This window comes from Falco rusticolus, chromosome 15 (assembly GCF_015220075.1).
Source record: "Falco rusticolus isolate bFalRus1 chromosome 15, bFalRus1.pri, whole genome shotgun sequence".
Classification (NCBI taxonomy): domain Eukaryota; kingdom Metazoa; phylum Chordata; class Aves; order Falconiformes; family Falconidae; genus Falco; species Falco rusticolus.
In genome coordinates, this window is record NC_051201.1 from 15,658,729 (window position 1) to 15,671,777 (window position 13,049).

Sequence of the window (13,049 nt, forward strand, 5' to 3'; positions counted from 1 at the left end):
TAATTAGGTCTGTTAGGCTGCACGAGAGCAGTTTCAAGTGTCAGTAGTACAGCAGTTACATAGGACTACAGTACCTGGGGACCTAGAGGTCCACATGCTTGAAATACAGCCTCCAAGTCTCCAAGGCCTGATCCAATATTTGCGCATTTGTATACAATCCAGAAAGCTATTTTTTTGAAACACGCACAGAGATAGGGTCAAGGCAGCTACAGACCAGGTCCCCTCCGTTCTTGTTGACTTGAGTAAAAGTAAGAGTAAGAGTATTACAAGCTAGCAACGCCTTTTCGTGCTCAGATTTATAGTAGATGTTCTTACCTCACCTCAACCTACCGTGGGAGCCCAGGGGGTGCATCCAGAAGCAAACACACGGCCAGATGCAGGAATGTAGCTTTCGCTTTCTCCCAATTTTCCTTCTTCCTGGGGCACAGAACACTCGCTGCCATCGGGTGAGCGGTCACTTTGTGATTTACACACAGCAGCGGTGAGGCAGCATGCACTGACAGACAGACAACCTCTGATGCTAAGCTCATGTATTCCCTTTATTGAACTGTACTAGTTATTGCAATCAGATTAAGTCACATTTATAAAGCAGACCATCCAGTTGCACTGAAACCGATTATATTCATTACATAGTTTTAATCACTGTCCGGTGAACTGGCAAATCCAATCAAAGCATTAGTCTTTAATTAAAAAATTAAAAAGAAATATTCAGACAATAGCCAAGCAATCACATCACAATGCACAGTTACCTAAAATTGCAATTAAAAAGCAGTTAACAAAAAAGAAAAAAATCACACCTAATCTTTAACTATCAATATAATACAAGAAGCAACAAAGGGCAACAGCATCAAAGCAGATTTATCTAACACTATAAATTCAGTCAGAAGCAGAAGCTCTAAAGTACACTAGCTGAAGCAGGACAATAAAAAATACTGAGCATGGAATACTTTTAATCTCTTCCATTAATATTCATTTCCAGCTGCTTATAATAGCAGCGCCTCATGGCCAAATCATTAGAGTTTTACATCTGGGTTGCAAATGACACTTTGATTGGATGTAATGTTCAAATGGTCCTCCCCACTGTGCCACCGTCAAGTCTTCTGCAGAGAGGTGTCCTGTAGTGCCAGTGGCTCACTGTGCGTGCTGGCTCAATGTGTGGTTCTGGAAAGACGAAAAAAGGAGACATGCATGAGGGGCAGAATAATAGAAAGCATGCCCATACCCTCCCACTCAGTACCATTTATGCAGAGCGCGACATAAAAGCTTCTCAATTATTACAAAACAAAATGCAATAAAGAAAAAGTACTCCTAAGTAACAGCTGCCAATATGACACATTTGCTTTGTTCTGACAGATCTGTTAATGCTGGCATGAACTTAGAAAAAAAATGCTACAAGCCAAGTACAGCCATGAGGGTTTCTTCCCCTCCCCCCCCCCCTCCCCCCTTTCAATACATACAAAGAAAGTGTTAACACTTCATGGGCAAAAACTGCCTTTCGGAATTCCCTTAACTGTAACAATTAAAAAAAAATATATCTGAATTGCAGGGAGAACCCTTGCCATATTTTACTCTTTTATTCTCACTAGTACCGGGTGCAAGTACTGGCAGCAAGAGACACCAGATTGTGACACGCACTTCTCAGTCCAAGAAATACTTCGGCAATAACAGCTGAACCGCCAGTTCAGGCACCAGGGTAATATACCCAGCAGAAAAAAAGGCTGGACATGTAACCCAGGAGTTAAATCTCTTTAAAGAATAGACTTTGCACTGCACATTTCTTTCAGCAATTTAGGATCTTTTTTGCTCCCTTTTTTCCTTTTGGTAGATTTGTAATAGCCTCATGCCATCACAGTATCTCACATCAGAGTATGCTGACCTGTCTTGCCATTTTGTGCAGGAGCCAATAAATTGCGAAGCCAACCTTGAAGCGTATTTTTAGAGCAGTACCAATTCACCTACATTTTGTGTGCTAACTGAAACCCCAGTCCTATATATAAGCTCAGCTTTATTTGTATGATTATTCAACGATTTGAGCAACTGGAGATGTGCTTCATGGTGAGCTTTTCTTGAGCTGGGATCCCAGCATCCCCGAATATAAAAATTCATTTGCATTATTTCAAGCCTAGGCAATTTTACTAGTCTCCATCTGCCTAATAACAGAACTGGGTAAGCCCACCAGCTTGAAGAATAAGTTTTTAAACACACAATGAATTTTGAATCTAATTATTTATTTACAATGACAAAGCTTTAAAATAAAGTAAGATATTTTAACTTTTCATAAATCATCTGGTCCTTCTACACTATCCAGTTACATCTTGATCAGTAAAAGAACGACCCTCCGCTTTATGCAGAGGCGACATCCCCCCGATGGAAACCCTGTGCGGAAGGAGCGGTGACCCCGTTTGCGGGCAGGAGCATTTCTGGACTGTGCACTCCCAAAACGTGACCACCAGGTGTCACAAGTGCTGCTGAGTTCCTAAAAAATGGCAAAAGTTCTCTGCGGTATTGTGGGGGGCGGCCTGGAGGAAACTCGGCACAACAAGGGCCGGGATTTAAGGTGCCAGGAGGGTACAGAGGCGGCCGAAGCACCGTAGCTGCCGCGCACGCAGAAGGAGCCCTTGTGAGATTAAATACAAGCAACTGGTGAAATTGCAAAATAACTGTACCTTGTTTAGCGTAACACTAGCCCTCTGAGCATTGCCCCAGTCGGTGTGACGCTAAATATCTCAGAATCAAAAATACAGAAGGACTGTGCAAAGACCTGGAAAGCTTATCAGCGGATAAAGCATCATCCTCAAATAACGTTAAGTGAATTGACAGTCGAAACTTCTTTGCTTTTAGACAATTTAACATCACCAAACATAAAATCCAATGGCTTTTTACTTTGCTATACATGCAAATTTTGCTGGCCTGAAGAAGGAATGACCTTTGCAGTGCTGGATGTTATTCTCTAATCAAATAATGACTGTACAGAAAAGGAGGGATGGAGCCCTATAAACACAACAGTAGCACTGACAAGAAGCTTGTCCGCTAAACCAAACTGGGAAAGCACGAAAATGTGAAAGAATACACCGGCCTCTCCTCTGCATTTTAACAATGGCCATTTCTTGTGCACTTCGTTACAGTTCTATTTTTAGGTCATCCTGAACATCAATAAAAGAAGCGAAAGGTTCACCATCTTCAAATCGAAAGAAGGGTTATTCGTGGTAGACAAATCCATACTTATTTAGGCAGTGTCATTTAAAAGATAATGCACAATCAGCACTAGGTGCATGACGCACAGTCTACAGTCAGGGAACATGATTTCAAACTTGCGTGGCTGCTGCATTGATTACACCAGGCAGGTCAATAAAGGAATGGTATGTGGCTCTAAATCTGATAATGAAGCTTTCATTGTGAGCCCTCCCTCCTCAAACACAGGTTAGTAATATATTCTGAACGCTCCTAATACAATGAATATACTGGGTTTGTGAGCAGAGTTCACGCAAAGAAAAAAATGCATTATACTCAAATCCTGCAGTCACTCAGAGCTGGGTCAAGTAGGAACTGAGAAACTAGCCACACCATGGGTCTAGCAGTTAAAAAACCCCAAACAAACCATAGATTTGTCATATGCAAATCTTGATTTTTATCTTAATATCTTGGGAATATACCATTTATTCCCTTGGCATGCATTACTGGCAATCAATATGCTGACTAGTCCCTGGACCAAGCAGTTAATAAATAGAGCCACATTTCATACAGGACGTCACAGATGTATCTGTAATGCCCACGGACACAAGAGCCTGCGTGCACCAAAGCCTCCCCCTGCCTTTCAGAGAGCAGATCCTGCATGCCCAAGTGCTGGTGAACACCAGACCTCCAGGTTCCTGCATGTGCAGGTACCGTATAACCACCACTGGTGTGTATTCTGAAGACCCACAAAAGCCTACCCGTACCCTCTGCGACCAGTATAGGTTTCTCACCTATTAAAATGCATTTCAGACCACACAAACATGCTTTCCAAAAAAAGTCTGGCAACCTGTCTCCTATTACTAGCAACTGTCATGTCTTACCTTCTTGCTCCCTCTCCCTCTGCCCCGTGCGTGTGCAGCTTATTGCAGTTGTGCTTTGAGGATGTCAAAAAGCGTCCTACACGTTCAGTGCTTTTGTTTCCTCTCACAGGTATGTTTTGCATGTTTGACCCATGCTTTATCGAATAACTTTATCAGGCACTTCTGGGTGTGCCCACAAACAAAACGCCCCACGCTGACCAGACTTGCAGAGCAATTGAAAAATCAGTCAGTCCTGGCACTGGGAATGCCCTGCGCCTTAGCAGAAACAGCGTTCCCCCTGGGCTGTTCCAGGTGCCAGAAAGAAATCATCGAGGCCAGAAGGCAGCAATCATTTGAAACCTGTGATACTACAGGAACGCTTCTAAGGAATGCTTCCTAAGCCTAAGAAAACGTCACCCACCTTTCCAGCAGGAGGGTGGGCTGGCAGGAAACAGCTCAGGTGTGAATTTTCAAGTCTAGAAGTTATCGTTTAAAAAATTATCTGAATGGTGATTTCCAAAGGAAAACAGAGCAGCCACAAAAATGAAGCCTCTCCAGGCCTGCTTGTGTGTGCGTTTGCACATGCCTCCCTGCTCACAAAGCCATCCGTACACGTATGCATTTGGGGGCTGGCAGGAGGCAGGACATGGTTTGGAAGCTGAACAGTAAAAATGGTTCTTCACAGCTCCTGTTAGGCCCCCTGGTTTACACATGGCTCACAGCTGATACCCCACTGAATACATCATTCTGAGACATTATTGCAGCTGGAAAACTCTACAGCAGCACTAAGTCACCTGTCAAGATGAAGTAAGTCACAGCTTATTTATAGGACAAGGTTGGAAAATTTCTTCTTTTCTTATCTTAATAATCACGCAAACTGGATAGCAATCCCGTTAGCCACGTCAGTGGGAAAAATGCAACCACCCCGAGCCTCGGGGTTGTTGCAGTGTTTAAGTGGAAATTTTCTACTGGCTGCACAATCCCCAAAAGAACCGTTTGCAGAAGTGTCTGTGACCAAGGAACTGGGCGATGGGTTTTGCAGGAAGTAAAAAGATTTCAAAGAATGGCTGATTATTGTCCACGTAGATACTGATGGCTCTCCAGACCTTCCCTGGGGATAACCCCTGCCTGCCCTCCGGATGTGGATCAAGCCATTTGTGCAGGACATCTATAATGATTTTTTCTCTGTTTTTCTACATGCATTATTATGAAAACATGGGCATGACAATCTCCATTTTCAGAGCACTGTGTCGAGAAGGAAAGCATCAGGCTTGAAAGATGATCACTTAGAGCAGTTCAAAGAACTCTTACAAGCTATATAAAGATCGAGAGAAAAAACGCACACAAAAAAGCAGCACATGATGGAGCAAAGCTCCAAGCCAGGCAGTCAAGCTGGGAGTCTCCCACACTGCAATGACGTTCACTGCCAACAAGACACAGGTGTACTACACAGGAGCAGGTGAAAAAAATAAAACACAACTGCGAGGGGTGTGATAATGGTTTGGGGCCATAATACATCCAGTCTATAGTGCCATTGTGCATCTGCTACGTATTTAGCTATTTTGTACCAGCCATTTAGAGGTATACTGTCTATGTGCATGAGCATATACACCTAACAGATCGTATGTTATACAGAGTTTAAGAAATGGCACAACAGGGCTGGTGATGCCCACCACCCTCAAGTGAAATTCATAAGCCTTCTGCAGTGTTACATAAAGACTGGGACCCCGACGGAAGGTTACAAACCCTCTCTCTCCCCTTCCAATTCCCATTAAAATGAACAGAAAACATTCCTCAAATCATTTCCATAGGAATTACGGAGATAATAGATTCACATGACAAACAGCCGACGAGAAACCTAACTGGCAATTAGCCGTGGGGTGGCCCGTGCGGGCGAGCACGCTGCGTTTTTGGGCGAGGAAGCCCAGAGCACTCGCTGCTGGCACAGCTTGCGCCTCCCTGGCTGCCCCCGTGGCTCCGCGCCTGGGGCTGCCGTGGCACTGCAATCCCACCCAGCGCGAAAACGCCAGCCCTAGGCTGGGAACACCCACCCAGGGGTGCTGCATGAACACAGCTGCCTGATCTTGTGACACGGAAGGCAATTCCTATTAATCCTCATATTTTTCCCAACTTGCAGGGGGGGCCTCCAGACCCAGGCGAGGGCCCAGGTAGCTTCTCTCGCTGTCCCTCCCTGCCTCCCTGTCCAGGTTTCTGCCAGCCCTTCAGGCACCGTCCAGCTCCAAGCCCAGGGATCAGGGTCTCGGCTGGGGGCTCCTTGGGGCTGTGCCCCCTTCTCCCCATTCTCCTGCCTTTGCCCCTTACGGAGTGGGGCTGGGGGGAACAAGAGAAGCGCTCCCTCCACGGACTGTCAACGCACACAGCTTGCCAGACAAAAGCTAAACCTCAGATTCAGGCGCTGACTTGGAGCAAAAGTTCAAACCTCACATTTGAACATATATATGAAAAAAGACAAAACAAACCCTCCAAATTGCTACAAAACAGAAGCTAGAGTGTCTAAATATTTACGAAATACCATCTGCAGCATTCTTTTTTCAAACAATGTTTTGCATCTTTTGAATTCAAACCGGTCCAAAAATCTCTCGACTGTTATTCCTCATTATATATCCATAAGCACACACACGTATGTGCACAAGTACTATTTCTCTCTAACAGCAATCTATAAAGATGAAAATCTTTATGCCTTGACTTTATAAAGGGATTACTTTAGGCAGAGGACACAAGACGACCCTTGCTTTAGCCATTGGAGATTATGCTCTCTACAGAAAGCTGTGAGCCTTAAATTGGTGCTGCTCTAATCCTAAACTGGAGAGGCATTCAAGGGATGCCATGACCCAGAAGAGCAAGAGGAAAAAAATCTAAATTAAAAAAACAACCAACAAAACCCACGCTGAAAGGGGGGGTGGGGGGAGGGAGAGAGAAAGGGAGAAAAGGAGAATGAGCTTGTTTTACGATAAACCTACTTATTTTTATTTTTAATTTCTGGTTGCTACTTTCCCTTTGATATCAGACTAAAGAAAAATCACCTTTGCACCCCCTTGCAGTTTGTATGTGCTTATTTTTAGAACTGTTTGACAATTATCCAAGGGTCTAAGACTAACAGATGGCCTGTCTTAAAGCCTCATATGTTCACTAGTTTGCACTTCTGACAAACAGTAAATGTACTCAAGAGTGTGCCATAAACAGGGCTGAATGAATACTCAGAACACAATTTAGTTAATACACTTCATTAAAACTGATAGTGGTAACCAATGTTTCCCATAAAACCAGGTGTTAATTGCCCTTCCAGTTGTTTCAGGTAGCTTTTACCCAGTGACATTTATCTGTTTAGATCATGGTTTTTCAGGAAATACAGTATTACTTCTTTCCTTTCCCCTGGTATTTCACCCACTACATAAAATGCTTGTAACAAGTGAACTTCAAGTTATCATGGTACTCAATAAAAAAAAAAATATGTCAGGCAAGACAGGTTCACATGTCCCTTCTTTATTTGAAGAATCCCTTGAAATGGAGGTAGAGGCAAACGAAAGGTGACACATCCTTTGTGAAAGGAATCGGCTGCCTGTGTTACTGCTTCCTTCATCTCTCAGCATCTGATAACTTGCCATGTGTCAGTCAGTCCCCGTATCAGCACACTTTGAGACGGCACTTCAACAAATGCAGTTAGGAAGCTGTCCTTTACAAGTTATTGAACCAAGAAAAAAAAAATAAAAAATCACTTTGAGTGTCTAAGAAAATACACCTGGAGGTTTGGTGTCTGACGCTTGCACATACGTGATTACTCTGGGGCCAAACGCACCTTCCACTGGTACCGGGACGCAGAAACACTCGTCTGTGCCAGGAACGAGCTGGCCCTGGCACCCCCGGGGTTTCCACACCTGCTGGGGAGGTTGGGCAGCCCCCCTCAGTGCATGCTCACCAGGGGGACACCCCAAGGCACCCCCAGAAACCTGCCAGGCTCCTCCAGTGACTTGGAACTTCATCCAGAGTCCGGCAGGAAGATTCAGAACTCGTAAAATATTTACGGGGGGAAAAAAGCTGCTCCACACGTGACCGCCTAAATTCTCTCTGCTTGGATTTTACAGGTCTCTTTCTGTGGTTGGCATGTTTCTCTACTGACATGCAACTGCCCAGGCACTGGTCTGTAAAGCCCCGGCAGCCCCCGAGGCACCCCCTGCCCCGCTGCCTGCCTTTGTTCTGCACGCTGGGGGCTGCGTGCTCTGCTGCCACGCGGCAGCGTCCCAGCAACATACTTGCTCGGTTTTATCTCTATATTTACACCGCTTCTGTTTATTTTAATCTATTCTTGAATTTTGATAGGCATTTCTGTGTTATTCTAGGTTTGAAAAATTACTTTTTTATACAAAGACCTTCTTAGAGTTATTTTTCCCAGCACCAGCCTTTTCTCACACCAGCTAAGGATTTTTTAGGTGATTTATGAATTTAATTTCCCTTCTAATTCAGGTTGTTTAGTCCTAATCAGACTCTGACAACTCACCTAAGACGCTTTCCCCTTTCCACTTCAGACTAATAATTCTGTATCATCAGTCTTCTAGACCTGCCATATCTTCCTATTCTTCTCTAAAAACTCAAAATAAACCAAGGTGAGCCTATTACAAGTGAACTCCAAATGCCAGCCTCAGCCTGGCATAGTCTCTTCTATTTGATTAAATGCCTCACCAGAAAGTCTATACGCTTCTTCCAAGAACACTGGGTAAAATGCTGAAGCACAAAAGCAAACTGAAGCCTTTGGGAAAATCTCCTTACCATGGCACTTTGGAAATAAAACCCACAGGAGAATACATTATTAAGAGATAACCGGAGTCTTCTGTTAGAGAAACTAGCCGTAAACACACCATGATTCACTGAGGCACCCAATGAAACCAGGGAGCTAATAATACCTGTCCAGAGGGACTGCACGCTCCTGAGAATTTCACTCAGAAATGCAAATTTATGAGCGTCCTTGTGACTTGCAGTCTACAGTACGCCACGTACAAGATCAAAATAAGCTGAGAGAAGAACCTTACACCTCCTAAATGCAAAGGGAGAGGGACAAATGTAATTACCGTTGTCAGAAGTGCATAAAACCAGAATATTTTTAGAATTCCTCCACTCCTCCCTCAGCCCCACCATTTCTCCCTGACTGGATCCCAGAGCCATTGCTAATCCCGAGGGCAGGGAAGAGCTTGCAGGATCCCGGCACGCCACTCAGCCACCAACACCTGGTGCTCTAACCTCGGCTTGATCAGCCTGTGTTTTTCTGGCGAGCTGGTCCCACAGGCGCCCCGGTGCTCACGGCCCCCGCCACCCCCGCGCCCCACGGACGTGGTCACCCACCCGGTGTGCTGCAGCTTGCATGCCCTTTGCCCGAGTTCAGAGTAACCCTCCAAAGCCATCCTAGCGAATGCAAACACCTCACTACCAGTCCGTTTTCAAATCTAAGCCACACACCGATCGGAGAAAGCATCTACTGCCCACAGGGACCCCCCTTTGCCTGTGCTACACCGAAATCTTCAATGCACGGCGCAGTGCTGACCTGTTTTTATCTACTTATTGGTCCTGCTCAGGGAAGCAATGATGTTTTGAAATAATTTCCAGGAGGAAAACCATTTTCCAGGAATCCTTAGATACTCCTCTCAAAAGCATAACTTGTTGATTTATTTGAAGCCTATCTGAAGCGTATCTCATTAACCCCTCCTTGATCCAAGTTAAATCACATTGCAGAAGCCAGTTAATTGTTCATTTACGTGAGGGCTGGCATCATCATTATGGGACCCTTTGTGACTCTTCTATAAACACTAAATGATTTCCTGATTAGGTCTTTATTATATGACCAGGACAGCATCCTCTCACACTCCTTTTCTTAAAAAATACTTAGAGCAAAAGGGAAACACTTTACACAGTACCTTCAGCAGTCACCCGACAAAATGCACAGACAAAAGCTTCAATAAGTGACCATTTCCATGGGGCTATAACCCAACAGAAGCCAGGAAATTCAAAGTTGAACCTAAAACTGGCTCCTTAACTTGCTCTGCTGTTCTTCGGTACGGCAAGGGTCACTGAACACCATCTGATTTTTTGTAGGTTTTTTCTTCTGCACCAGTTAGGTATTCCTCTTGGTAAGGTCCAGGTGCAAAACAGTTTAAGCCTTACCTGGGAATTTCAATGCAAACATTAACAGGGGCACATCTTGCACTCTTCACTTAGGCAACATCCTTCATGGAATGATGGGAGCGGCAGCTGAACCAGGTTCCTTGGACCAAACAAGCAAGCGTGGACAGCTGGACTGCATGCGAGCAGCACCCATCCACAGCCAGGCTACAGCGCATCACAGTCCTTCCATCAGTAATTCTTTTAAAATGCAGCAACTAAAGTATGATCCCCTCTAATGGAATACTGATCTGAGAAATTGTATTGCCTTGTGTTATGGATACATTTTTCTTAAAGGCAGATAAATATTCCTGGCACGTGGCACCCACATACTGCTCGGGCTGACAAAATGGCTGGCCAGTGACCTGTTGCCTTGGACTTAATGGCTGTTATTGCTGGTTTCTAATTTCAAAAGGGGCATAAAAATCCTCCAATGCAAGTCTTTCTGCTATAAAATAGCAAGGCCACAGTTACAGAAGTACTTTATATGCTTCCCCATTAGTGTACATGCCACCAGCAGAGCAGAAATCTGCAGACAGGATTGTGCTCAGCCCACTGCCCACTGCCTTGAGGAATTAACCCCAGAGGAGCTACCAGTGTGAAGGAGCCAAGCAGCGTTTGTTCCCATAAGTAAAAGAGGGGCCAAAATATCACCAATACGAGCCATCTCCTCCAAGACATCACAAGCCAAAATAGCGAGGCAACATTGCTGCGGGGTGTGTGTGCGCGAAACAACTGTTAAAAAATGGGATTTTCCAGCCAGTGCTACTCCATTACAACAGTGTCGCTGGTCTTGGGAAAATCTGCCTTCCGAACAGCGAGAGGCTACATTTTAAACAATTGTGATTTCATGCAAAGACTAAGAGCATGTGTCGGCCCCAAAGGAGGACGAATTTTTCAGAAGTAAGTATGTTCTACACCTCCTCTTTACTCCTTTTGGAGAGACAGTAATGTAATGCACTGATGACAGATACGCTATATGCAGTCAAACCTCAATGCCCATGGCAATTTATTCAGGTTTAACTGTGCAACAGAAACAAATGAGGAGGCTCGGTGGTCAGGCAGGAGCTCTCCCTCAGGGCTGGCACGGTGCGGGCGGTGCTTTGGCCATTTCTGCACGGTGCAAAGCCAAGGCAATTTGGTTCTGCGGACGTGCTCTGTGTGGAGGTGACCTCAGGGTGTCCATACCGCCTGCCCAGGACATGGCACAGAAGACACACAAGACACTCTGCAACGAATCAGCTCAAGCACGGCTGACTTGCTAAGCTCAGGACTGCTTGCTTCAAATCTGGGCTGGCTCATGCAGAGTTGGGGTGACGGAGCCTCACTGAACCCAAGCTGACCTTACACAAAGCCATGAGCTGTTTCTGCACTGATCCCATCAGCACGTAGGGTCTTACCTCTATCATCTGGATTTTTCCAGCAAAGCCCCATCACCTCACTAAGGATACACAGTTTAGTATCTTGTAAGTTATTCTTTTAACATGAAATGTGGAGAATGAAGAGAGCAATAACAATCCATCCATTAGCAGTTACTGCAGAAGCTGGGTCACTGCACATGCACCCCCAGCCCGTGCACCAAACACTTCCCATCCCATTTCTTTTTTTAACATAAGCAGAAACCACAGAACAGGTACAATCTGAAAACAAGTTGTATAGTTGTATTCTAAATTATTTTACCTTTCTTCCTTTCCCCTCTGGTCAAAGGGAGCTTTAAAACTACTCTCAAAACATGATGTCAAAGCAGAGTATTAATTAAGAAAACATCATCTGACTGAATATACTTCTCTGAAAGCAACCTCAGAAAGAGTGAGCGGCAAGGTTATTCCAGGGCTGTTTTCAGGTCCCTGAAAATAGGCTGGGCTGAAAATACTGACAACCTTCCTGATGAGCACGGAGGTGCAGGCAATGACAGCCCTATGCACAAGCGCAGGTGAAGGAAGGGAAGCTACCAGCAGATTTTTGAACTGTTCCTTCTCCTTTTGTTCTTATCAGGCCCCATTTTTTTTCCTGACTACTCATCACGCTTGCTCCATGTATCTGACCTCACAGAGCAATAACAGGTAAGGCAGTGAAGAATTAGCAAGAGTGTCTCTCGTGCTCTTTAAAGCCACCCTAGGAAAACTGGCCCTTGGGATCAGGCCACAGGGCAGGACCCCTGTCCTCAGCTTGCTCCAGCAGCCGGGGCTGACACCACTGCTCTGGCTGCCTTTCACTGACCGACGGCATAAACCCTAGGATTACACCCTAAATCTCTTACTCAGCAAATCAGAAGTATACCCACAGCCTTTAAAATTTCTTCATGAAACTATTTTTCAAATTCCTTCTAACGGTAAAAGTGATGGGGGCTCTGCCAGCACCACAGCAGTAGGCAACGGCAGTGCAGTATCACTCCAGGATTTCCTGTCTGGAATTTAGGCTTCACGTCTGAAATACAACACACACACCACATTTGTATGACTGAAGAAACACAAGACGCTTGCCACACATTTATTATCTTCCTGGGGAAATGATATAGAGGACAAAAGAGACTATATTTACTCCCTCCCCAGCTGCTTTTACAATCTAATAATTTATTTCTCCTGGACATAAATTTCAGATTTAAACGAAATCCCCGAAACCTAAAGATGCCACATGGTAGAGGCTAGGGCAGTATTTCTTTCTGTTTTGGAGGTGGAGTGCTTAATGCATTGCTCTGTTAACCAGTAGCCTTAAATTTCAGGGTGGGGGGAAGAGACAAGAAATTAGGACTGTGGCACACCCTAGATGCAGATACAGGCGACTGTGATTACTACCTTCATACACAGAGTTAAAAATATCTGGTTATTGAAAATTATTTTCTCATTC

The 13,049-nt window shown here is 44.8% G+C and overlaps 1 protein-coding gene across 3 annotated transcripts in view; it reads right to left on the reverse strand.

Moving 5' to 3' along the window:
• Positions 1–521: 521 nt before the first annotated feature.
• Positions 522–13,049, reverse strand: part of ZNF423 (zinc finger protein 423) — a 234,652-nt gene continuing 222,124 nt past the window's right edge. For all 3 annotated transcript variants that reach the window (XR_005107730.1, XM_037409438.1, XM_037409439.1), the window contains one exon: positions 522–1,161. Coding sequence is in view for 2 of the 3 variants with exons in the window: in XM_037409438.1 (XP_037265335.1) it covers positions 1,132–1,161 (30 nt within the window). In the remaining variant the exon portion in view is untranslated. The remainder of the gene's footprint in view (positions 1,162–13,049) is intronic.